A 27965-nucleotide genomic window follows, 5' to 3' on the forward strand; every position below is an offset into this window, starting at 1 on the left:
AGTACCCACCCAGTGATGTTGTTTGCACCAGAGCTGGGTTCCCCATGCCACGTTGTGATGGTCTTCAAATACACTCACATAAATAAGAACAAAACTCACTGGTTAACCTTTTCATTTATTTTCTATTGTTTTCACAAACAAAGTAAAATAAAAGAGAAACTAAGCAGCTCACCAAAATGTAGAAATGATAATTTGTCATTTAAAAAAAAAATCTTTTATAAATGTTTTGACTTTGGCTGTGGACAGAGCATTATGCTACCACATACAGATATAGAAAAAGCATAAGTAGAAAAGTATAGAAAACTAACAAAGTATTCAGATTTACTGTACAACAAAATAAGGTAAATGCTATCTGCTGCAGGAAATGAAGACCTTGCGGTAATCGTCTTGATTGTTAAATGCTGAGTTGATTAAATTCTGCAGAGACCGATGTACTGTGCAAATTATACTGATTGGTGCAATGCACACTCCTCTCAAATCTCATTTCAACATAATCATGCCAGCAGTCGATGCTTTGGTACAGAAATGAGCAGACTTCTGGCTAAAACAAAAACTTTCCGAACAAATTTGCTTTACATACATTCTTCCACCGTTTACACCAGCCAATCCAAACCAGTCCTTTAAAAGGACATAACCCATTATAACCAGAAATACCTGTAAGCTTTAATGTATGCTAAACCCTGACAAGGTTCTACAGTATCTGCGGTCTGAATGGTTTTGAGATACTGAGATACCAAAGTGAATGGGCTCCATGCAGATACAACCTTTTAAATTTAAGGTTTTTTAATATACTTTTAAAAAGTATTTTTTGTAAAGCTTCACACATATATTTAGTGCCCTATAAACAGCAATTTTTTACATGAACTCATTGTCTCGATGTCCTGATATGAACCACATTATATAAGAGCAGAATTATACTGTTTTGCCAGTTAACTGTTTTACCCCAACATGTAATATAACAATGTAAGATATGTCTCAATTTGTGTCTTATTGTAGACACAGGTGACACAATCTTCTCTTCAATAATGAATAGCTTAGTTAAGTAAAATAATTGATACATGGTTTCTCCAGCAAGGACAAATTTGAAAATACAGATCAACACAAACGAGCAAGGTGTTTAGAGTTGGATAACGGAAGTAACATACATACATAAATCCTTAAACACTGTGAGGCAGAAAATAATAGTAAACAGTATAAACAGTATTTTGTAATTCCCAAAGGAAAAAAACATTCAACTACAAAAGGTTTGTCGAGATCTATTTCTGAATGATGTCTAACAGAACCTCACCTGATGTTCAAAAGGGGACAATGCTGGTATACAATTTGAGAGTGTATAAGCTAGTTATAAACCAGCAAATCTGCTAGCAAATCTGCACACTGTAGTCTTGTATGCAAGTCACTGCATACAGTCATGCCAAACATTTATCACATTTTCAGTTTCAATTGTTTAAAATGACTGCACCCATATACATTTCAACAATACATTTCTGAAATACTGATGGATTTTTCTAATACATTTCCTGTGATGAGGCTATTGCTTCAACCAGTAGTGCAGTAAGTAAATACATGGAAACTGAAATTTGTCCAAGTAGATATAAAAATGTTTCATGTTTTAAAAGCACATTTTTAGCATTGCTAATTTTCATGATTGTTCTGCATACTCATATTTCTTAATACAGCTTAAAAAACCTGAAACTTCCAACATAAAAGAATATGTTGAAAAATATTTCAATTCTGTTCAGCAGAGATGTTTAACCAACAAAGCCCTGACAATATGTGACAGTGCACCATTATCGTATTTCAAAATGACTGAACTGAATTTCACTTTACAAGGAAAATATATTTTGAATGAAGACTTGGAAAAAGTAGCGTTTTTTATGGTGATGTGCTGTAGGTGCTGGGTGTCTTCATGGGTAAAATGGTGGACTGCTGAAACTTTATGCTTTGCCATAGGAGGATATTGGTGATTCAGGAACTTGGATCCTATTTGGTATCCATAACCATGACATGTACAAACAGTCCAGCTGAGGGGATGATATCGCCACTCTTTGTGAGCAGAGGAATGTGTCGGTATCCTATGGAAACAGGAAGAGGAAAATTGAGTGAACATTATTTGAGTGCACTAGCTATCAAGCTCTGTGTTCACAGTGCTCATGTTTGCCACTAGCTGATCTCACTGCTGGAAGAGCCAGTTTATGGTATGTCTGCATTTGATCAACCATTTTATCAACCTGTTTCACTTTCCCTTTTACTTCTACATAATTCTATGTAATTCCATAATGTTGGGACAAAGACCCATTGTTTATTTATTTGCTTCTGTCCTCCACAATTTGAGATTTGTAATCAAAACAAATCACATGTGGTTAAAGTGCACATTGTCAGATGTGAATAAATGCATTTTGGTTTCACCACCAAATTACATTAGGGTTTATACATAGCCTCCCTCTATTTCAGGGCACCATAATGTTTGGGACACAGCAATGTTATGTAAATGAAAGTGCATACCATGTCTTCCTGATGTCTGCGACCTATCAACATCATCAGAGTCTGGATATCTTATTTTCAGATTGTCATCGATACTAAAACTTTTTGCATTTCAATGGATCTCTATGGGAATTGGAGGATGCGACTAGAGTCAGCTGTAATTTATGCTGATACAGTATGGAACACATTTGTTGGCTAAATGGCTTCAACTCATCAAGGTTCGAAGGTTTCAAATGAGCCTCAAACCACCATGCTGCTGATATGGAAATAAGTATTTCTCCTGAATATTTTTTCCATTGAGTTCAACAGGAGAAACTGTATCTGCTGCATATCTGGCAGCAGCTAGGTAAATGATGGGTCTTTGTCCCAAACATTATGGAGGGCACTCTACTTTTACATCAGGAATGCCCTATACAGTATGTAGGTCCAACCCAGGTCCATCCCAAAACTGCATCCATAAATTCAGGACAGCTCAGACTAGTATGCATGTCCTCTGAGGTAGCACATGCCTTTTATCGCTCTGCAGTTTGCATGCTTAGCAGAGCATTAATTAACAGTGCATTAACAGACAACATGTACACACTTCATGCACAGCAGCTAAACTAGCTTTTGTTTGAGTGAGTTAATAGATTGAGTCATCCCTGTTTGATTCTGTGGATTCTATCACACTCAAATCTCACTAAGTATACTGTATCCTCTTATTTAATAACAGCAATACCAGTTGATTTAGACCAGTGGTCCTCACTCCTGGTCCTGGAGAGCTGCAGGGTGTGCTGGTTTTTGTTTTTGCCTTAATATAGCAACCAATTGAGAACCAGAAAACCTGGTGAGGTTAGTTAACCATTGCTTTAATTTATCAATTATGTGCTAAGTAACAACAAGCACACACTGTGGCTCTCCAGGACCAGGAGTGAGGACTACTGACTTAGACTTAATATTTAGATGCTAGTCATAGTTTCATAGAGTCATAGTTTCCCAAAGTTTTTGAATTCATAATTACTTTGGAGGGTTCAGGATAAATATTTCAGATAAATGCAAAGGTGTCATATTTTGGCCATTTTGTACCATTAACAAAATTCTCTTTATGCTTTAAGAGCAACGAAGGCGGCTGCTGCAGTACCATCTCTGTACAGCAGATGGCAGAAGAAAATGATTTTTGATTTTGAAATTTCATATCACAATTTTCAATCAAAATAGTACTTTTTTTTTACCATAATACACTATAATAGGTAAGAATATAGGTTTTCAAACTAACATCAATATTAAAAATGAAACTCTCCCACTCAATCCACAAACAACCTCAACCTACTTTTGGTTTCATTGCCTACTTCCTGTCTTGCACTTACTAGCTACCTCATTGACTGAGAGGTTAGACTGTTCAGTACCTTGTCTAAACCACATCCAATTCTAAAGCATTCTGGTGAACACACAGATCTGAAGAAGATTGGGTCCAAAATTGAAATCTATTTAATTCAAACCTTTGAAATGTCTGTTTTCTAAAACTGCATTGCTTACAATTACCAGTACAGTGATTGTTACAGCAGCATTAGAATGTTAAGTTAAGAACATTACATTACATTACAACCTTAATAGCTCTGACAAAGGCTAACTAAGCAATGTGTGCATTTTGTGGTTTGAGGTTCGGGGGTGTGCAAAATGTCAGCAAAGGAGTTGCATCCAGTGCAAAAAGTGCTTTCAGAGATCTCCAGTTATTAGTGAGCAGCTCAGAACATTGGAATACCAACCAGCTTTTTTTTCCAGTGATTTTGAGGGACTGTGAGAGGAGAAGGGTGACTCACTCACATACTCACCATTTAACATACTGGTGAAGGGCAGGGTGTAATGTCCAATAAGGTCATTCTGGGAAGTGGAGTCATAGTCCTCCACAACAAAACGCACCAGGGCAAGTTCCGGCACACGGACATCAAACTCAAACTCCTCATTCCACATGGGGTTGAAGCCTGCCAGTAGAGCCAGAACAGTGGTTAAGAAAAGACCACGGTCACTCTGTATTGCATCTTACAGGGCATAATTTCAGCTACCAAGTCTTTGTAAATCTCTGCTCTTCTGATCCCTGCTGAAAAAATCACCTCAAGCTAGGCTTTGAAACAGACCAGCTGCCAGCTTAGCATGGTTTACTGGTTGACCAGATCAGACTAGCTGCCAGCTTGAAATGGTTTGACCAGCTCAAGTTATGTTTTGAGACAAGCTACCAGCACTCCCTAGTTGACCAGCTCATACCCAGCTAGACCAGCTTATGACTAGCTTGACCAGCTTAATTTTGAACCTGGTCAAGCTAGCTGGACTTTACAGCAGGGATGGCTTGCTGGGTGTCTCACATGTTACATGTTCACATGCTTAGAATGGCTTGACTCAGGCACAAAGCTAAGAGGAGAGCCTGTTACCATTGTTCTCAATGGAGTGTGTTTCTTTGGTTGCCACGTCTGCTGGAACGCCATACACCTCCAACCTCACCAGGGGGTCCACAATAGACTTGCACTTGTCTTTGTTGAGCTTGGGAAGCTGCTGGGCTGAGATGATCTGGCGAGACACATCAAAAATAACTAAGTGTACATTTAAAGCCTCACAATAACGCCCACATGGTATTCACACAAACTAGTGGACCAAAACAGCTATTTGAATCAAAATGGCTGACGGTGAAAAGCATATGCCTGAATGGATGGTGACTTCCTTTAAACTAGACGACTACATTAGCATCATTAAGCAGCTTGCTTGTGTCACACAGGTCTGATACTGTTCAGTGCATATATTCTGTTTGACATGTATGTAGCTGATAGTTTATGTTTTGATAGAACTGTGGGTGTGGTTACTTTTTTTTTTAAAGTACTTAAAAAGGCGCACATGCATCAGCGTGTTTTAGTATCTAAAATGCCCATAAAACGTTCGCAAAGAGCAGTGATGTAGGTTTTTTAATAGTCCCAAACCCCTCCCCTCCATCACATGTGGTCAGCTCTCTGTTAACATTTAGCAACGACATTCGATAATTATGCAAAACATATGTCATGTCACGTGGGAAATTGGTTTACGAACAATCTGAAGTTCTACCAAATTATACAAATTGATTTAATAGAATCAGTTATGGAACACAAATTGAAAGCTCCAGGATGATATGAAACGCTCAAAAACACAAAAAATATGTCTTTGGCTCTTTAACAGTACTTAAACGGCAACAGCACTTGTTGCTATTCTGTAGTCATGAGCCGCAGCACTCAAATTTGAAACAAATTTTTACATTTGTTTCTGGGGCAGCCCGAAGGCAAACAGACACCACACCGGGAGGGCCCTACCATCAGATTTAGTGTCTTGCGCTGTAGCCACTCTCCTTCTGCGAGTGCGGTGGGGTTGAACTTGGAAGCTTTGTCACGCAAGAACTTGGGTTTCAGGATGTACCCGGTCCGACCGTTGGGCAGGAACAGGCCCTGGTTCAGGTGCATCTCCTTGGAGCGTGTCTGGAAGTTCAGGGCCACTGTCGGCAGAGGAGTGTATAGTCAATCCCAGCTGACTGATCATATAAACAGATTTACTATAATTAAGTGGCAAAAAAATCCCGAAGGACTGTAAAGTTCCTGATAAAAGATTGGTTTTGACTTCATATCCATATTGGAAAATCACATCAAATGCATGCAGTGGAGTCCGTATTTAATTGGACAGTTGGTACAGTATGTTCTTTTGGGTCTGCAGTCTAGCACATTATGATTTGAAATGACAAAATTAATGTGAGGTTAAAGTGCAGACTGTTTCCTCAGCAGACTGGCTTCTCAGCTGCTTCTGAATAGTCAGGTGTATTCAATCGCTTCGTTAGTGCAGGTATAAGAAAGCTTTCTGTCTCTAGTGTTTCAGTCTCTAAGGCTTTTGATAGCCTTCAGAGTCTGTTACTGGAGACGCTCAACCAGTGTTGTGCCAATGACAGTCAAGGAAGCCATTATGAGGCTGAGAAATAAGAAGAAACGGAAGAAACTAAGAAACAGTTGCATGATGAAATCCCAGATAAGGCACCGCTATACTGTTCTGCTCTTAAAATGCTTAACCTGATGTTTAACCAGTGAATATCCATCTCTATAAATTTGTAACTGGAACTGTTACAGTACCAATCTGACAGCCAGCATTCCACATAGGCACAGGGTGGTAGTTGGAGGAGTCTGTTCTGGAGCCTGCAGGGTAGATTCGGCTCAGCTTGTCCACGTTGTGGTGAATATATGCTGTGGCTGTGGGAAAAGAGCATTGCACTTAGGTTTGGTTGAAGCTATTCATTCGTTTTATACTTGAAAGGGCTGGAAAAGCAAGGTCTGCAGTCTGTGATGAAGGATGCACAACAACAAAAGAATGTCTGTTCCAAAACCGCCCTCTCCACTTCAAAGTCAAAATTGTCACCCATTGGCAAATCTTGAAATGAGTAAAATTGTCTCACATCATTGCCATCTTTTTGCCTTATTTAGCAAAAAGGAAATATAAGATATTAAGTTTAAATATAAGCATATGCATACAATTATCCATTGTGTCATTAATGAGTTCTTCCAGTGTGAGAAGGAAGAAAAGACGTCTCTCATCTAACTGCTGTGATTACTGTTCCCAGCCTTCCCGTCTCATAAATCTGAAATTAAAAAATTCCCAAATCTCAGTAAATGCTGCCTTGAGGTGTGGCTCTGTATTTCAATGCCATTAGATTGTACATATGCAGCTGTCCCAATTTGGCATGCAATACAAGTGTTGGGACACAGGCATTACCTGAATTTTCAGCCAAATTCATTGCCTTGTTCTCTTTGAAGGAGGACATCTCGTAAAATGCCTGGTTGTCTCTTGCGTGGTCGAAGCCACTGAAGTGAACACTCTTGCAGTAAACGACAATGTCAGAAAGCTCTTTGGCCAGTTTCATCTTGGATTTCTGGAAGGCAACAGTAAACAACGATAAACAATCCAAAAATGATATTCCAAAGGCCAAGCCTTTATTGTATCCTTTATGGTTGGAGGCGAAAGGGGTTTCTGTTGAAAATAAAACAGAGTTACTGCTGCAACGTGACAAAGGATACTACTTCCTGGTTTGTCCTGTGAGGGTCCTTGTAAGACCTGTACTTAGAATGTGAATCTGAATTTGGATTGTTCTGTATTTCAGAGTGGTTTTGTTACTGCCTATCCAACTGTAATCGCACTGCACTGTTGGCATGGACAGTTTTTTTTACCACACTGTGGAGCCCCTTGCTACACTGATCCAGTGTATTAGCAAGACAAGCTGCCCAACAGCCCCAATTTGTTTGACAATAATCTGAACTTGGTCCCACAAAGCAGGAGTTACTGAGTTAGCCAGATAACTGCACAAAGTAAAACCCAGAACAAGCAATGTTCCAGATTTGGGAGGGGTCCAGTTATCCAGCTAACTCTGTAATCCAGCTTTGTGGAACAGGCCCCTGGTATCATTCTGAACTGTATTGAACTGGGCCTGGTTATCCTATGGCAGTGGTCCTCACTCCTGGTCCTGGAGAGCCACAGGGTGTGCTGTCTTTTGTTGTTACTCAGCAGTTAATTGATCATTTAAAGCACAGTTTAGAGTTAAAGCACAATTGCAGTTAACTCAGCTCACTTGGTTTCTTGGGTCCGAATTGGTTGCCGAATTGGTTAAGGCGAAAACAAAAACCAGCACACCCTGTGGTTCTCCAGGACCAGGAGTGAGGACCACTGTTCCATGGTGTTCGATCTGGGCGGACTTGCCTTGGATTTGGGCTTCTCTCCATTCTCCTTTGTGGTTTCAGCAGCCTCATCTTCCTCAGACACGCAGTCGTCCTCCACCATGCTGTTCGGGGTGTAGAAGGCATCCAGCTTGTTCAGACGTTTGCCCTTGATCAGAAACCGCCCCTTCAGCTCCTGCGAGGACAAACACACACACACACACAGACATACACACACACACACACACACACACATACACACACACACAAACACGCAGACACACACACACACACACACACACACACAGACACAAGCACACACACACAGATTCAACACTTTTGACGGTCCACAGTTTATTTCTCTGTGTTTAGATACGTATTGTGGATGACTGTTTGCATAAAGCGGTCTGGTGTCACAGCAGACTAAAATAAAAGTAAACAATATTTCAAGATGGCATAAGGTAACTACAGTATAGTAGTAGAAAAAAGAGAGTAGCCTGCGAGGAAGGGCTACACTGGGAAAAGAAAAGAAAGAAGAAAATTGAGTCATTCTTGTGGCAAGAATGACTCAAATCAAAATGAGGGAAGCATTCATAGAAAAAGGAAGAAATCTCCTGGCCAAGTTTCTGAAATATGACTGCAAACAGCAGACAGAATGTGTTGTTCTTCTACAGGAAAATCGAGGTTCTGTAAAACCATTAATGTTCAGTGCAGGCAGACAGTGGACTACCCCATTTTTGAACATAATGATAATGATTATTCTGACTGCTTTGTAGCTTTCAGTGCGAAGCAGAAAACACAAAGACGCCACTCCCGAGGAGCGTCTATTCCATGGCTCTCGCCAAACCTCAGGGGGCGGGCCAGACTCTTCCAGATCACGCTGCAGCTGGATGCCTTTTACAGCCACATTTTCCACCAGTCAAATGTTCCTGCTCTCAGCGTCACCATGAACATGGAGGCATATGAGGGATATCATGAGTCCCACCACATATGTTTGATAAAGCAACAGTAAATAGATAAACTTAGTTTTACTGCTTCAGAGACCTGCAACTCACACACTTTTTTGGCATTATTTGAGGAGTAACCGAGGGTTTTATATATTAATTGCATAATGTAGCAATATAATATAAACTAGATTTTTATGATTTGTCCGACAGAAAGTAAAGTTGGCCACATTATGAAAATATAATTGGTCGTTTTAGGAGCAGTGTGTGAAAAATAGACGTGCAATTCACAGCAATGCTAAATTTGTAAGGAAAAATGTATCAGTCTACGTGCATTCTATTCAAACATGTTTCATATTGATCTGAGAAGAAGCAACATGCTGATTCATGAGGCAGATCACCAGATCATCTGACTCCCCTCACCAACTTAGCTGTTTACACCAGACAAGTCATGAAAAGTTTCCAAAACTAAGAAAGACTGCGCTTGTCAGAAAGAGTTGGCCAAAACTCAACAGTCAACAGAACACAACCCTCTGCATTTAGTACATTAAATAAAAGGCAGCTGCATGCATTCCTGACATGCCTCATGAACAAGCTATGAAAGCCAGCGCCTCTTAAAGTAGGAAAATATTTTTTCATGCCTGCCACACATTACAAAAAAACCCCACAAGTTCCTGCTTTAGCCCAGCCGTAACAAAATTCAATAAATGTCTGTAGAAAACTCTGACCTGGGTAGAAAAGTCTGTCTACCTTCCTTTTTAAATTGCACACCAATCTCCATACCCTTTGCCACAAAACTAAAATGGTCCACAGCATTCACAACACCCGTCATGTTACTGGAGAGTTGATTAAACGCATCTAAGCATTGTTTTTCTATTGGTAGAAATGATCTGCATTTGCAAACAAAACATTTGATAATTCCCCCATTTCCCCTAGGATCCATTTAGTTGGTACTTGAAGTAAACAGGAACATTCCTTAGATGCGGGAACATTTACAAAGAGATAAGGCGTGGTGGTTTTTGGCAGAAGATGTGTCTTATGAGAACAGCAAGGCCCAATATGCCAGTAAACATTGAGGTTCAATAACAAGGCAGTCTGATGTGTTTCCTATAAGGCTATAGCATATGTATCTTGTATTTCTCCACTGATCTTTTAAACTGGTGTGACATATGGTGGTGGTATAAAAGTAATCGCAATTTAAATATATATTAAGAGTTTTGTCGCAAAACACTACATATCTATTTTTTATGTTTTGAGAAAATGTCCAATTATTGTTAACTCTTCATATATTGGATCCATATGATATGATGGGAAGAGCTTATCTGTGGGGCTATCCCTGATAAAAGTGGCAAAAAATAATGGTGTGCCTGCTCACCTCTGGGGAGGGGAAGTTTGTGGGCATCTGGTCCTCCAGGGGCTGAGCGACTAAGGCACTGCCCAGAATGGAGGTCAAGTGCTGGGCCATCAGCTTCTGCTGCTCCAGCTTGCAGTGGTTCTCCAAGGAGAGGATCACAGGGTACTCTGAAGTCTGGGTGTGACAGGAAAACAATGAATAAAGCATTGGTTAAGTGTTGTGAAAGTGGTTCATATCAACATGAAGGTGCTTCTTATACATATAATTTTCTTATTCACATAGAAATATTTTGAAAACATGAATCTGCTTTGTTTAATTTTGTTAGTAAGGTGTGTTGGGCGTCAGACACCTTGAAGGCATATTCCTTGATGGCTTTAATCACATCTTTGAAGAGGACTTTGGAAGTGAGAGTGTAGCCGTGATATATGACCGGCTCGCCATTCGGTCCGTCCCAGCAATCCAGCTCCACACAACGACAGCTCTTCATCAGTGCCCTGATGGAAATACACAACAAGACAACTCTGTAAAACCACACAACTCTCAGTCTTTCTCACATTTGTAAAATTGATCAATGAAGAATTGACACAGCCTCCTTTTATTAAATGTACAGTCGGTCTATCAAAGGTGGTGAGCTATTTTCCTCATCCAATGTTCCACTCGTTCAGATTGAAACACTTTTGTCCCATCGTGTTTTTGATTCGCAACACCTTTTGCCTAAATGGATGTATCCAAACTGAGGGGAAGAGCTTAACTAAACAAATGGTGCTACTGATTGGCAAGACTGTCTTCACACCTGACTGCCAGGTAAAGAGAGATTGGAAAACCCAAAGTTCTCGGTCTTTGAACCATGATTTGAAGAACAGGGTCCTAGGGGACAAGATCCCAGGGATTTATATGGTTTCTGCATCTGTGGACACAGGTGCAGAGACCAAGCAACCAATATGTAACAGATCAGTGCAACAGGCTTAAACATGTAGGTGTACTAACCAGATGTAGGCCACGGAATGACTCACTGGAACCTGACCTAAGGTTGGAGGATTTAAGTATACTCACCGGATGTAGGCCTCAGTGCTGCTCGGCCCCTTGAGCTGATCCTCCATCAGATAGGTGTTGTGAGAGGATGAGATGAAGTAATGGTTCAGGGGCTGGCTCATATCCTGATACACTGGCCTGTGTTTATGGTTGAGGATCATGCCCTCAGGCTGGTGCAGGTACATCAGGAAGCCATCCTTGGTCATCTGCTTTTTCTGCTTGGCTGAAAAAGTCAAGTCGAGGAAACACGCTAGTCATGCTGTCGCAGTGAAGTATTTTGTATGCTCAAGTGCCATTCAAACAAAAATTATATTTGAGTTGACTGTAGAGCAGGAATACCCAACCTTTCACAGACAGGACCTGGTTAGGTACAGGCTTTTGTTCCAACCAAGCAGTTGCACACCTGATTAAACTAATAAACTTTGCTAAGAACCTCGATTAGTAGAATCAGGTGTGTAACTGCTTGGTTGGCACAAAGGCCTGCACCCACACAGGCCCTTTCTGGGTAAGAATGAGTATCCCTGCTGTAGAGTATAAGATGTGCTCTCACCAGAAAAACCAACACTGTATATCTCAAGTGAGTGCTTGAGTATAAGTGTGTGACATGACATAATGTATTTAATTATTTTATTTACTTTAACCTCTATATATACGGGGTAGGTTGACTGAGCACACACGCTCATTTACCGTACAGCAATGCCCTGTTAACTGCCCTCTCCCCCCAGTAGCCTAACCTGCATGTCATTGAATTGTGTATGTCGGACATGGTCTTTTGGGTCCTGTACCTGAGTCGTCAAGTTCGTACTTGTGGATTAATGTGACTGCGTCATCCAGAGAGGTGTACTCCCGCTGCTCGTTGAGAATAAAGTTTAACAGGTCCTCTGAGCTCATTTTGCCATCTGTCCTGGCATACTTGTTGTAGATAACATCAACCTCTTCCCGGTGAGTTAGCAAATTGTAGAATTCCTTGATTTCCTGTCCTTCCAACGTGCCTGACTTAGACTTGTCACATTTCTACAGGAAACAATTCATTAGTGACTGAAGACAGAGATTGTTACTCTCGTAATAGGTGGCACTATCATGTACTGTTATTGTTATTCGCCAACATATATGATATCATTAAAAGGGCATTCTAATAAGTCAATTGTGGCTGTTGTATTCTAGCTGCCAACAGTGGTATGCTAGTTTGAAAGCTGATTGTACTCTTCAAGGGTTCTGAATTTCTGTATGTTTACACTAGGACTCGGAACTGTACTGTCCTCTCAGGTCTACTTTTGCACTTGTTCTTGTGATTGATTTGCACTTTGTTGTACGTCGCTCTGGATAAGAGTGTCTGCTAAATGCCACGTAATGTAATGTAATTAATCACTGTTATAACAAACAGAAAATCTCATTGCGGTGAGAACTTTTCCTGCATGTAAATCAGGAGGTACTATACTGAAGGGACACAATCCTCCTAGAACTTCTAAATGGTAAATGGTATAATATTAACCCTGGGATATTGTGTCCTTCAGGAGTACCTCCTGATTTACATGCAGAAAAAGTTCTCACCGCAAAGAGATCTTCTGCATAGCTGTCATCCACTTCAACGTTGATCTGCCGCAGGAAGTGCTTCAGTTCCTTTAGGGTCATTTTGTTGTCATCATTCTTGTCAGCTTTGCGCATGCAGTTGAAGATCCAGCTAAACTACTGAGTTAAGGGCCACATCATCCATCATTTCATCTGCGAAATTACTTAGTCCAGCTCACCACTCTGCCAATCCGAGTTTATGGTGATGTCATCGTCATCTAAGTGTGCACTGGAGAGCATCTTGATGTGCTCTACCACTCTGCTATCAGATTTTCTACCAATTCCCCTTACATAAGAGAATTGCCAACGTCTGCTTCTGCTTATTTTACTTTATTCCTCTTTTTTACCCTTTAAATAAATTAATCTGTTAATTCAGAGTTATAGTGTTTCCACAGACAGACACATTGTGTTCCCACTCATTTTCACTAGCTCTGAAATCGACTGTGATTCAGTCAACATTTATCATCACTGCAGCTAACAATTTGACCATTTTCGTGCTCCTCGTGTCGCACTTAGTGTTGAGAGGATACTGCTCCGTCTTCTGATGGCGGTGGAGGTTGTCCATGTTGTTGATGATCTTCTCCAGGCTGGTGACCCACTGCTTCGCTACATCGGCCGATCCGGCTATCAGGTCCAGGTTCTTGCGACGGCCCTTGAAGATGATGGAGAAACAGCTGTCCTCCACCCGGTCGTCCGTGTATTTCTGCAGGCCCTCCGACTGCCGGCCCCGCCTCACAGACTCAATGTCCTCAATGGAGACTGGGAGAAGGAAAGGAATGCATTCTGTCAACCACTTCGATGACACGGTCCCTAGCTGTAACGACGCCACCTCAAACTGGCACAGATAGCAAGACAGAGACTACACCCCAGTTATCAGCAGGAAGAGCCTGGTGCTATCTGCCTGCTAACCTCTCAAACACAGAGCCCTGTATTTTCCCACAGAGCCAAATTACAGATGCAAAACAGCAGTGAATCCAAAAGAAGACCACATTCCAGAAACAACACTTTCAGCTGCAAATCAATAAAGTGTTTTTTTGGCTTGAAGTGAGTCTGAAATTAATTAATTCCAGGCTTGTGTTCAGACTCAAATAGCCAATTTTTTTCTTTAGATGTCAGCGGTATGAACTGCCTGAAAGGGTCTTGTATCGAAACAAATTGGAATCAAAATGAGATTGGATGGACACAGAGATGCTGCCACCAGAAGCCAGGTTGTGTTCTTACTGTAGTTCAGTGTGCATGGTGGAGTCCCAATTCCAGGCCTCCAAACTGAAGCATACCACTACTCCCGGCACTAAAACCCCACTGTAATGACAAGACATAATCTCTGAGCTCACTGGCCCTGCTTTTCTTTTGTTATTCTGTCCAGTCAGCAGCTTGTGAGTCTGCTTCTGACCTGCGTTGTAAGAGTAATTTTTCCATATGGAAACTGGATTGGTTGAGCCTAATGACAGACACATACATGAAGAATGATAGTGTCAATTTTCTTGAATACAGGCATGTAAACATCCATCCATCCATCCATCCATTATCTTAACCCGCTTATCCTGAACAGGGTCGCCAGTCCATCGCAGGGCGCATGTAAACATGTAAACATAATTATTTAAATATATTTTTGGAAATAAAATAGCTTTATCTGCTGTACCAGGTGTAAAATGAAAAGCAAAACCCATAAAGAGGTCAGCTTTCCAGATCTGAAAAAGCTAGGTAATAGCATGAGTGACAATGTTATTAATGCTGAAAAGATCATTGCATAGCTGAATAGGTGTAAGCATTTGAGTGTAAATTCTGAGAATTTCTCTACTACTTACCCCTCCTAATGAAGTTGCCATTGATGCATAGTGTTTATGCCTGAGCTGTGCATCTGCATCAATCAAAACTACAATGAAAAATACATAAATTGTGTTCCTGCATCAGTAGTATTTTGCATTACCTACCTTGTTTAATATAATTTGTATAATGTATAAAGGTAAGCTAACTCTCAAAAGTGGATTGTACACCTTTCTGCACTGTTTTATTTAATCATTTAATATATTTGAGATACTTTTATTTTTAATTGGTTAGTGTCAGTTCTTTTCTTCTCATGTATATTCCAAAGGTATAATGTACAGTTATATAACTGTTGAACCTAAATGCTTTGGATGAAAGTGTCAGCTAAATAATAAAATGATGATTATTATTATAAAAGATACATGGGAAGTGGGCTAGCAGCCTGTGGAGCCTGTCACATTGGGGACCGGGCTATTGTTCATGCCATAATGTGCGGAAATGTGTGCAGTCCTGTGAATGATGTAACCCTTGATGTTACCATGTGACCAGAGTTCAAAGGTCTTTCCTTGCCTGTTAGCTGTCAACAGCAAACTCAAAAAATCCTGGAGCCAAACCTCTTTTTTCCACATAGTTACTGGAATTCAAACATATCCTGTTGATCCTGCCAGTAACAGTCTAGCTGCTACTTGGTGTCAACTGCTAAAGAGCATCCTTTATATATAGCTATATGTTCCAAAAAATTACATTTTTGTCTTAATCCAAATAACCTTATGTTGACTGCACATCCTTTAAGAAAATGTTCACTGAAAAATGTCAGAAACATATTTTTACTATGTGCAGATAATAATACCAACACCGACATGCAATTCAGGCCATACTCTGCTCAAGAACTTGGTGCTTCTAAAATTTTGACAAAAATGACTTGGGTTAGTACTTCTTTAAATCAGAAATTACAATTATGCGTCAGCATTCATGCCGTCAGCTACTTCACATTATTTTTACCATCTGGGGGAAACCCACACAGACACGGGAAGATGGGCCAGTAGGAGCATGCTTCCCTGTGGATCCAACAGGAATCCAATGCCCCATCACAGTGTTGAGGGCTGTGTGCTGCAGGCGTGACGAGACATGCAACCAACCTCCTGACTCACTGCACTCATTAAAGCACCTATGGCACAGATGCTAACCAAAAATGCTAAAATGTAGCTTTCCACATATCGCCACCAGTGACCACTTTGTTAGTTAGACTTGTACACCAGCTTGTTAATGCAAATATTTAATCAGCCATTCATATGGTAGCAACTAAATGAATAAAAGCATGCAGACGTGGTCAAGAGGTTCAGCTGTTTTTAAGACCAAATGGGGAAGAAATGTGATCTATGTGACTTTGACCATGATTGTTGGTGCCAGACAGGGTGGTCAGAGGAGAAGGTCCTGAAGCGAACAGGACTGTGACAGTAACGCAAATAACCACGCATTACAACAGCAGGATGCAAAAATAAATACCTAATAAAGTGCTCACTAACTAGCTAAACAGTAACAAGCATTCTCTTAAGAAACATGTGAAGATACAAGGTTAATCATTACATAGAATTTGCACGGAAATGACCCAGGCATAAAAACAATGAATGCTCTGTAAGATGAATCAGACCAAAGCAAGTTCCAGAAGGCCCAATAGAATATATGTGGAGAAAATAAAAGGGAAAGACAAGCAGCTGTTTTCCAAAATTACTCTACTGGGAGAGAACACAGTAAACGTACAGAAGCTTTTGACATTTCAAAGAATCATTACAAACTCGTATTGTTCAATTGTTCAATTCTTCAAACAACAGTCATCCTTAAAAACATGACAGCTGAATATCCTATCCAATCTCTTCCATGAACCTCCCTTATAGGCTGAAGAATATCACCTACCCATTCAGGGGGAGTTACAAAGAGGGGAGATATTTTTTATATAAAAAAATGGCTGAAAAATAGAACACTGGGATGAGTTGACTGAGATATTTTGATGGAAAATTACCAACAAATTTTAAAATGAATTTCCACCGCAAACAAAAACACAAAGTCCATGAAGAAAATACTGGTAATGCTCCACTTGACAACAGAACACTGGGTCAAATCAGACCTTGACTAAGGCAAGAAGTATCACACTCCTGTCTTACATGAAAATAACATGTTCATCAACTTCAAAGAGACTGACTGAGAATGTTCAATACAATGCCATGTCAATACAATCTACCTAGCTTTTTCGCTTTACAGCATCTTTCCCATGCCTGAACCACACAGTTTATGCAATCACAAGGACAGTTTGAGCACAGGCAGATTTTACTAAAATCTCTTCATAGATTTCAAGTGGTTCAATGAAAAAAGCCAGGATGGGGTTAATGTCTTGCATCACTCTGAATTTGCAAGATATTGTTTTCAATTTTCAATCAGTACGTAATGCCATTCAAACATGTTTGAGCAGTTTAACTTTATGGCTTTGGAAATGTCGCAGAAAATAATTCTACTCTGTACTCTGCTTATCCTGACACAACCTGTATATGATCAGTTTGACTGACAGCCCGTCAGGCCCCAGTCACTTCTGTGCTCCTTGGATTAAAGGTTGGTATTGTAAACACAGACTACAATACTCTGTCCTGCCCTGATTACGTGTTGCTGGTGAAGTGTGGTGTGGGTGACACCATTTGTACTGTGCAAACATAAATCAGTTCCCATCCGGCTGGGAGTGGAAGATATGAAAGTTATCACTGCTTACAGCGACAGCTGTCTGGCCACAAAAAAACCTCACATACAACTGAAGATTATTCATCCTGTTAATTCTTAGCATTCGAGAGGACAGCTGAAAATGTCAAACCATGACAGATATGAAAGCCAAGACCAATTTTCAAATGAGAAGAAATGCCATTAATTGTCATTTTGGCTTCAAAATTCATACTTTATGCACAGCCTCACTGAATACGCATTAAGTGTGGAGTGTTATTCACAAGAATTTCCTTAGCCTCTCTCAAAAAATAAAGATAGATCTACAGACAGACAGATAAATAAATGAATAAATAAATAAATAAATACATAAATAACAATCTCACAGATATACCGTGAAACCTCATAGACTCATTTTCACTCGAAGATGGAGGAAGCCCTGTCCAATCCCAGCCATCATCAGAATAAATCTCCCAGCCTGGCCTTTCACAAAGGTCCTCCCACCCACCACCTCTCTGCCGCCCTTATCCCAGAGTGCCACAGACTGTGCCTCGGGACCACGGCTTTTGTGTGTTTGGGAAGGAACAGAGGGGTTATCGCAGAGCCCCTGTCTTGTTTCCATAGACGGCAGAGTGTGGCAGTGCCAGATGTGACTAGGCACACAGATAACAAACGGGGGGGTCTGATAAACACTCCCGCATTGCACGAGGGGGAGCGTCACTCTGGGAGGACCCGGGAAAAGACTGGAGAGGAAGCGGGTGGGGGGTCTGTCTGACATTTTTCTTCTTCTTTTATTTTCTCCACATCTATTCTATTGGGCCTTCTGGCACTTTCCATGGTCTGATTCATCTTACAGAGCATTCAATGTTTGTCAGGTGATCAGGTGATCCATGTAGGAATTACATCCTTTCTTATACACAGCTCCTCCATTTTAGGGGTCTGAATACCCTCAAATTAGAGATGACAGTCGGCACTTTAACTGCATTATTCATTATTTCATTTCAAATGCAATGTGCTGGAGAACAGAGCCAAAAAGAACAGAAATTGTACCACTGTCCAAATACTTTAAGACTGCACTGTATGAGTCTGCCACTAAACAGTCACAAATGGTAGGGGTGATCTGTCTACTTATTTTTGTGCCTACTGTCCCTATTCTGGGAACGCCCTCCATCTGGTTCAGAGACCAAATATTCATAATACAGCATATGGAAGTCATGTTGACCAGCCTACACTCATAATCATCTGAAGCTTGTCTTCAATAAAAGCTAATATTCCCATTGAATACATGTTAATTTTGATCATATCCTGAGGACCCATGATGTGGCAGCAGTTCATTTACAGGGGCGGCCTGTAGCGTAGTGGTTAAGGTAAATGACTGGGACACACAAGGCCGGTGTTCTAATCCCAGTGTAGCCACAATAAGATCCGCACAGCCGTTGGGCCCTTGAGCAAGTCCGTTAACCCTATATTGCTCCAGGGGAGGATTGTCCCCTGCTTAGTCTAATCAACTGTACGTCGCTCTGGAAAGGAGTGTCTGCCAAATGCCAATAATGTAATCTAATGTAATGTAATTTGTGTGTTGCTCTTTCTGGCCTCAATAATGTACTATATCATCTAACAGATACTTCCCTTCACAGGAACATGATTATCACTGAAAACAACCATTGCATTATTACTTGTTTTACTAGGTACTGCTCTGTCAGTATATCTCTGTGCTTTCATTTTAATTGCAAAACAACAAACTGTATTAATTGCCCATCCAAAGGCCTATTACGGTGAGTAGTATTACATTAATTAGTCTGCTTGAATGTTACCAGCAATTTTCTCACAGGCAGTCTGAAATTTCACAAAGCTTGAAAACCACACAGTTTCAGACTTTTAAATATGAAGAATTCACATGCATCATTTTGGTGTACTGTTACAGTAATTACAGTATTTTAGCCTAAGATTAACCTGCTGCAACCAGTCTTAAATGACAAGCTGTTTTGTCTTTGCTGGATATTGTTTCTGCTGAATGACCACCTATTCATGCCTTTGGTGGTAACCGTATTTTGGTGAATACACCACATATCAAAGGCTATTTACTAGTTTCACATAAGTCACTGATTATTTTGGCCAAACCAACAGAAACAGAACTGCCCTGATGGCTGCTCTGCTGAGAAAAACAGTTCAACCTAGGTTTCAACTGGTAGCTGGTTGATCAGTTCAGACCTGCTCTCAGCTCAACAAGATTTAGCTGGTTGACCAATTCAGACCAGCCCCCAGCTTGACATGGTTTTGAAACAGCTGGTACAATAGCTGGTTGACCAGCTACCAGCTAACACACGCTACCAGCACTAACTGGTTGACCAGCTCATACCCAGCTAGACCAGCTAATGACCAGCTTTACCAGCTCAATTTTCAAGCTGGTTGAGATGGCCTAGCTGGATTTTAAAGCAGGGTGACCATTATAGCTAAGCAAATTTGGACAAGCAGGTTGACTCACAGGTCTGGTTGGTCCTCAGGATCTTGCGTGACTCATGCCAAATGGTTTTGCAGTCTTCCTCCAGCCTGAAGAAACGATTCTTCTTCCAGGAGCCTGAGCGCACCTTCTGGAGATGCCCCCCTTGCAGGAGGAACTGGAGGTCTGCATCCCCCTCCAAACCTGGGAAAACATCAATACACATTAGGCACACATTGCTACCACTAGTGCTTAGCCAGCACTCACCTAGACCTAGACAGGGGCAGTGGTTAAGGTACATGACTTGGACCCACAAGGTCAGTGGTTAAATCTCCCCTGTAGCCACAATAAGATCCACATTGCCATTGCGCTCTGGAGCAAGGCCCTTAACCCTGCATTAAGAGTATCGATAAATACCGGCACCGATAAGGAGTATCGGTATTGGTATCGGTATCAATAAAATCCTAACGATACACATGCCTAACTGCCACTGGATGTTTTTCACCATTTTTAAATGGTGAAAAACTCTCGGAGACTGGTGCGTGTGAAAATTCCAGGATCTCAGCAGTTTCGGTGATACTCAAACCACCCTGTGACACCAACAATAATTACATGTGAATGTCACCTATATCACATTTCTCCCCTATTCTGATGTTTGGTTTGAACAACAACTGAACCCCTTGACCATGTCTGAATGCTTGTATGGATTAAGTTGCTGTCACATGGCTGATTAGGTATTTTCATTAATGAGCCGGTGTAAAGAAAAATTATCATGGTTCAGAGAACATCCCTCGACAATATTATTTAAGCCAGGAATTGCATAAACGATTCATATTCTGTAGTTTCTGACCAAATTTATTGCATTTTCCAATTCTCAGAACATACAACTCACAATACTCTGAACGCCATGTATGCTACATCACCACAGCAAGTGTTAGCCAGTAAAGGAAACATCCACCAACCTGGAAGCCAGCAGTCCATAAGGAGGAAAAGCTGGAGTGGCCTTTGCAATGGAGAGACATACCTCTGACAAGAGTTCTCCAACTCCTCCGGATTCAGAAAACTCACATGCTCCTAAATGTACTTTGGCAGATGTGAAACCAGAGTGAGAGCACTGTAGCTTACATCCTAACTGGAATCCACGACAAATCATATTTCAAAGAGGATTCCATGTACACTCAGTGAGCATTTCTGCCTTTGCATACATGCTGAAACATAATTCTAGGGCAGTTGAGATAGACAAAGAGAGGAACAAACACAGGCCCCAAATACTTTAATTAAAGACACCCGTGCGATAAGGAGTGGCAGCCCTGCTGTCGCATTAGCTAGAGCTCTTGGGGTGGTCAGCATCCACATTCAGCTGCACTCCACCCAGGGGTGTGGGTAAGAACATAACTAGCGTTTTATACGGTTCTTCCATGGGTACACATACAATGCTTGTGAGGGGGTTGGGGAACATGCAATTCTTTGGTCTGTTATTAAACATATAGAGTTTGAAATTGAAGATTATTTAAGTCAGCCATTCATTAGTCCCTTTACTGAATCATTGATCTGACTGATGTCCTTCTATTGTGTTTGACAGTCACAGACTTATTATTAAGACCTGGATATAAGACTTATACCTCAAGAACCCGTACTTGACCTCTCACTTATAATACCTTTAATAATACATTTAATAAAGTCAAGCGATGGTTTATCTCATATTAGGAAATTCATTTGGTTGTCATTTCTGTGTATAAAAATCAATGAGAATACACAACAGAAAATATTTAAAATGTATATCAGCACAACAATGTTAATCTAATTGTAATTGTAAATTATTTTGCCTCCTGGAATGGGTAGGTCCACACATACTGCCATTCATCTGTATACTTTTATTGCATATTTGGCCTGAACTGGGTGGTTAATCGTCAAACATTTGCGATTAACTTCTGCTTTTAATTATTTAATTGGGTAAATAATGTCTTGACCAGACATCCGTATATGGACCAGCTACAGCTGCAGACTGCTAGTGTATCCCAAAGATTGTACTCTGCTCAAGTACAGGAGTGAACAAACAAAATTTATAGAGCTGTCAGAAATATAAATTAAAGTAATTGGTTGGAACAAAAAACAACTCTCAGACCGGCCCTCCAGGACCGAAGTTGTGCACTCTTTGTCTACGCCAATTATAATATCAGTTATCAGTTACTGCATCATTTTATGGCGCTGTGGTGGCTGCATTCAATTCCAAGGGATTTGCCAAGATTAATAATCCTGCAGCAATTTAGTGTGCTAAAGAACACATCATTCTGGGGAACATCAGAGGTAATATGAACAAGTTGGGACCAGTCTCAAAGCTGACTCAGATAATGTGCCTGCTCTTACTGAATAGCCTATAACACTTGAGGGTGACTGGCCCTTTGAGTCCTTCACAGCAGCTGTGAAGCCAATTATCATTCCATTAGCTTATAATGCAAGACTGAACGAGCATATTCTAATCAATTTACAATTAATCCATGTCCTCAAGTTATTTACGAGGAAAATAACCACAGACATTTGGATTTTTCAGGGAGAGACTGAGTTAAATATATGCTCAAAAGGTATTTTTCTTTGGCAAGCAATAGGGGGGGGGATACCAATTATAAACACACATTAAAGAGACAGTTCATCTTCTGGGGCCTGTTCCACACTTAGCCAGATAATTGCACTGAGTAAAACCCAGCTCTTTTTACTTCAGTCCAAATGTACCAAATTTGTGAGGATTCTGGGTTTTACTCAGTGCCGTTATCCAGAAAACTCAGTACAGTAATTCTGCTTTGTGGAACAGGCCCCTGGAGTTTTAAAAATATTTTTAACTTGGACCAGACAGTTTGTGCATGCAATGAATATCATTTTAACATTTGCAATGGTTTCTGATGACCTGCCAGCATTACAATTGCATGTATGGAGCATTTGGGGGTTTGTGGTCTAACGCAAGAAGATATAATTTGAGTAAAGCCAAAGCAGCTTGTAGCTAATGCGAAGTCTATCCCAAAACATAAAGTATCCCTTTAAGGGGTAAAGTACACCTTTTAAATTATGCTGCAGGCCTGAATGATCACTCTGTGAGTAACTGTATGCAAACATGAACCTTGAGAGCATATTGCATTTTGAGTTTCAAAACTCAAGCCTTTTTTCTATCTGGTCTGACAGCTTTTGCTGTGTTTCATCGCATTTGCCGTATAACTGGTGTGCTTTCAAACATAAGAGATTTCTCAAAGCTCTCACCCAGTGTGACCTCACAGTGGGTCCGATTCCCCCGAAAAGGGTAAGCAATACATAGATAGGCATACTTTCTTCCTAACTGCCAATCATCTCAAGAAGCAATATGGTACAAACACATACAACTCTATGTGCCATGCCAGAAATGTACTTACAGCTCTCTATAGAAGTTTACAATGTCTTCACAGAAGTCTGTAACTTTAAATCTATTCCAGGAAAGCACTCATACAGGCAAGGAAATGGGCTTGCCTGTACTGTGCCTGGGAAAATGTGAGTGTCCACATTCAGGTAAATTGCACTGCGCCCAGAAATAAGAATAAGCATGTTCCCAACACACAAAATTGTGCCCTGACCCAGCAAAAAACCTCTCACCAACACCAATAAAGATGTGCTGTGTAGAGTGCTTTGATGCAGTACCAGATATATCTCTCACTAAAATCCCGAATAACAAAGCATTTTAATTTGGTTGGATGCTACATATAGTCTTGTTTACTTCGATTGTCAATTCACAAAGGTAGAATGAAGCATCAAGAGTTCTGCTGATATTCTAGTGCGTATCCTCCATGAAACTTCGGTAACTGTTAAGCATAAAGTTAACTTTTGCAATCCTCCAACCGCCTCCGCCTTTTGTGTTTTTCCCTGTTTACTTCCCCCATAATGAGGCGGGTGGTATTTATGTGTTTGTGAACCAGAGCCCGGACTGATTAAGTGCAGCTTTATTTTCCATTAAATATTGCTGCCATCTTAAATTAGCCACCAAGATAAAAACCATGTAGCAGACAATTTCATGCCACATCATGTGCGCGTGTCTTGTCTTGTTTATTTATGTTCACGGTGCCATCTAAAACAAATCTCATGAGTAGGAAGTAAAGAACATACAGTACATCCACATACGTATTACATGCATGTATCTTGTAACATGGCTGGTAGGAGTGAATGAGCAAAAGCACCTTCATATTTTTAAGTTTAGAAGATCAAAAAAGATGTCAAGCTGTAAATTAACACCAAACCATTGCTGGTCACACATTCCTACTTTATATTTTATCTACCGTAACATCCCTCCGTGGAAACAAATCAGCTGCATGTTTTATGTAAGAATGTAAAAAAAAAAATGAAGGTAGCTACCAGAACTGATGCTATCCGTTACAGTTCTAGTAAGCAGGGTGTCTGCGATTTATCGAACTACATAAAGGAACCATTCATTAGACTACAGTTACTCGTGGTGCGTGCAAACCTGTGTTGCCGTGAGTAGACAGCCTCGAGGCTGCCCAACTGCGAAGTCTCCTCGATAACGTTACAAAAAGTTGGGATACCATAGTGCCGGAAAACAATTTTAGGAAGCAAAACTATGCAAGAATGAAAACTTACGCATACCTATCAATTTCCCGTTTTCCAGTGCGATTCTCTTGATCTCCGCTTGAAAAACAGATTCCTCCGAGGCTGTCCTTTTGGAACATTTCTTTAAACACGGCATTGCAAAGTAATTTCAACCGCAAAACTAAAAAGTAGGTTTAGCAAAGGTAGCTGAAATCCATGACGTTTTCAAATCCTGTCTGTACTCGGGGCGTGTGCTACCCTGGTGTAAATAGTCTCACTAAAAAAAGCAAATCACCGCTACTTAACTGCTCACGCTCTTATTCCGGGTTTGTCACACTGCTTGTACCCAAAAATTTTTGCGCTTCTTAATTTCTCGGGTGTTAGCTCATATAGGGTATAATGCTTTTTGCCGTTTGCTCAAGAAAGATTTCAGATACAGTGTATTAGGCCGTATTATTTATTTTGAGCGTAGTATGGAATATTAGAGGGTATGGCCACTGTGGATATTTCCCGTTGCTGTTGTTGAACTTACGTTCAAATGAAGATATTAACTTTTCCCAGAATTCATGTTTTAGCATGTTATAGCAATAATATATTTACATCGTCAAGTCTCGCCATATGAACAGCTGATTTTGTAAGTAATTGTATTGTTTATGGGTATTCGTCCTCCTGAGATGCTGGAAGCCATGTCGGTAGGCTGTACAGAGATCCCTTATTTAGTATCTGCCAGTAGATACAGTAATATACATTGCCTGATGATTAAGTAAACCAATCAATAATGCTATTGCTTGGAATGTCCTGCCCAGTAAATCTGGTGCTAGAGTGGCATCCAGTGGTTGAAAAATGCCATGCCCAATATGTTGACCAACTGCAGCATCACGCAAAAATGTAATCGACAACTGTTAAGTAATCCATCTTATCTGTCGTGGAATAACACTCGCCCAAAACTCAGCATAGTATTGAAAAAGATGATCTCTCCTCATTATATGGGAAATAGCTGGTTTATGACCTGGATTCCTTAATAAAATCAGAAAAGTTGTATTTAAGAATACTACTTTAGTGTTTCATTGATGAGTACAATACTTAACCTGAATTCTGTCAGTAAATATCCAGGTGTGTGATTGTAAAGATTGAATTACCCAGGAAATTGTCGATGGAAATGTAATTATTCTCTTGAACTACTTACAATGAGTGAAATGATCCATTAACTAGTAATGATCAGCCATGAATTTATGATTACTGCTAATAATAATAATAATAATAATAATAATAATAATAATAACAATAATAATAAGAAGAAGAAGAATGAGGCGGCACGGATGGTGCAGTGGGTAGCATCCCCATCGGCCAGGGCCTCTCTGTGTGGAGTTTGCATGTTCTCCCCGTGTCTGCGTGGGTTTCCTCCGGGTACTCCGGTTTCCTCCGACAGTCCAAAGACATGCAGATTAGGCTGATTGGAGAGTCTAAATTGCCCATAGGTATGAGTGTATGAGTGAATGGTGTGTGTGATGGACTGGCGACCTGTCCAGGGTGTATTCCTGCCTTTCGCCCAAAGTATGCTGGGATAGGCTCCAGCCCCCCTGCGACCCTGTTCAGGATAAGCGGGTTAAGATAATGGATGGATGGATGGATGGATAATAATAATAATAATCAAAAACGAGATTGGGTGCAGCTTATTTTAGTCCCCCTTTAACCCTAAACCTAAATGAAAACAACTATAGAGCAAACAGTAGATCTGAAAGTCATTACTACATCACATCAGAGTCACTTGCTGAGGTATCATCATAACTCAATTATTTATTTTGAGTCTAATAAATAAAACTATATCTGTCTATCTGAGAGATAAGTTTTTATCTCTCAACTGATGTGTACTGTACCTAAAACTGCTCCTGTTGTGAACAACATTCAGTTTTGTTTCCCAGGTAACAAGTGGCAAGTACAATAATGTGGCCTCTGTCTAATGCAGTCACCAGTCTACATAATTACAGTAACATTATGCAACTAAAAAAACACCTGTTAATGAAACTCAAGCAAAGAACAACCTGTCTCTCATCATATCATCACATTTTAAATTTCTAGTTGAAAAGATCATTTAGGGGGTTTTCTCTGCTGTTAATCATAGTGGCAGGTCATTTTTGACCCTTTAGACAGTACAAGGGTTAATATGTAAAACAGACGACGTGCGTTCAAGGTGACTGTTTAATGGTTTCTGCGCAACGTGATTAATTTACCTTTGACCACTATGGTGTGAAATGCTGTGTATTGTGCTACATGTACAAAAGCTACATCTTGGCTTCAAATGGCATTCAGTAGTGACTGTCCTTTGGAATTCTCTGGTGTTTTGAGAAGGTTTTAGTCGAAGGCGGTTGGAAAGCCCCAAGGTTTCTTGACGTTAAATTGTCGCTGTACATTACATTACATTAAATTATTGGCATTTGGCAGACGCTCTTATCCAGAGTGACGTACAACAAAGTGCATACCCAAATTGATACTCAAAGTCGAAAAGGATGTGTTAGGTATGTTACATTTACAATTATGTTGCTATGTTACTACATTAAATCAATGTCATGGTAAAACGTTTCTGCTGTTACCATGTGTGACACTGTTGTCACTGACACAGTCTGTTATTGAGGGCGGAGCTATTGTTTGTTGTGTCATCCAGGCGTTGCCAAGAAATATGTGCCCTACCCTGTGGTGGATTGTAGTTTTCTGCTTTCTGTATTGCTTACAGCATACTGTACATATCATTTTGTTCTGAACTGTTAAAAGTCACACACTGTCACTTTCAGTTTTGTTCATGAAGAAAGGGACAAATGTAATGGACCGCATGGCAGCTCATTTGGATATATATCTTTACTTATGTATATGTGTGTAACGTTTTAGAAATCTGGTCGTCTTACTAAACTACACAGGTAATAGACAAGTGCTCACCACTGAGCAGCATAACAGCTCAAATGTTTTACGAACAGCACAATCAGCCTCTATAATTGCATGTAATAGCCTTACAAGCAGTATTCAAGATTTTTGCTTAGCACAAAGAACAGAGCTGTATCAAAGGAGAATGATTTGGGATAAATGACTGCCACGAAAAGTGCAATTAACTGGTTTTACAGTACGCATGGAAGGAACCACTGAATTATATGTAGCCTACTCTACAATCAACATAAATAGTGAACAATGTAAATACGAAAGTTAAATGTTGTGCTTACCATGTTTTCCAGACGTGCTATTTCGCTCCATAATTTTGATTTTTGGATCGGAATATCTCGAGTTCGGTTTACAATTTATATATATCCCGCTCGCTTGCTATTTTGATAAACGCCTCTTTCCTGTTATTTTAACTGAATACAATTACATCAAAACAATATATAATATGTAGCCTACTATTGTGCATTCATTAAGGGCAACCTGTCGACCCAAACTTTATTGGA

The 27965-nt window shown here is 40.3% G+C and overlaps 1 protein-coding gene across 2 annotated transcripts; it reads right to left on the bottom strand.

Moving 5' to 3' along the window:
- Window positions 1-95: 95 nt before the first annotated feature.
- On the bottom strand, window positions 96-27965 carry plcd1a (phospholipase C, delta 1a). 2 transcript variants are annotated; one of them, XM_061240191.1, is made up of 15 exons: window positions 27744-27965; window positions 20020-20178; window positions 13595-13823; window positions 13047-13176; window positions 12281-12509; window positions 11517-11718; window positions 10813-10957; window positions 10485-10637; window positions 8209-8361; window positions 7231-7387; window positions 6594-6710; window positions 5793-5971; window positions 4890-5025; window positions 4296-4445; window positions 96-2075 (listed from the first exon to the last, which is right to left on the bottom strand). In XM_061240191.1, the coding sequence occupies exons 1-15, from the start codon at window positions 27772-27774 to the stop codon at window positions 1984-1986; spliced, it is 2262 nt and encodes a 753-aa protein (XP_061096175.1). In that variant the 5' UTR covers window positions 27775-27965; the 3' UTR covers window positions 96-1983. The 2 variants fall into 2 exon arrangements, with proteins under 2 accessions (XP_061096175.1, XP_061096173.1); XM_061240189.1 differs by lacking the exon at window positions 27744-27965 and adding an exon at window positions 24592-24786.

Source organism: Conger conger, chromosome 4 (genome assembly GCF_963514075.1).
Source record: "Conger conger chromosome 4, fConCon1.1, whole genome shotgun sequence".
Classification (NCBI taxonomy): Eukaryota; Metazoa; Chordata; class Actinopteri; order Anguilliformes; family Congridae; genus Conger; species Conger conger.

Coding starts and splice junctions, on each gene's coding strand:
- plcd1a (XM_061240189.1), bottom strand. CDS start 24,691: ATGCCGTGTTTAAAGAAATGTTCCAAAAGGACAGCCTCGGAGGAATCT. Junction 20,179..24,591: donor GGAAAACGGGAAATTGATAG/GTATGCGTAAGT, acceptor ATGTTTTCCCAG/GTTTGGAGGGGGATGCAGAC. Junction 10,638..10,812: donor TCAAGGAATATGCCTTCAAG/GTGTCTGACGCC, acceptor TGTCACACCCAG/ACTTCAGAGTACCCTGTGAT.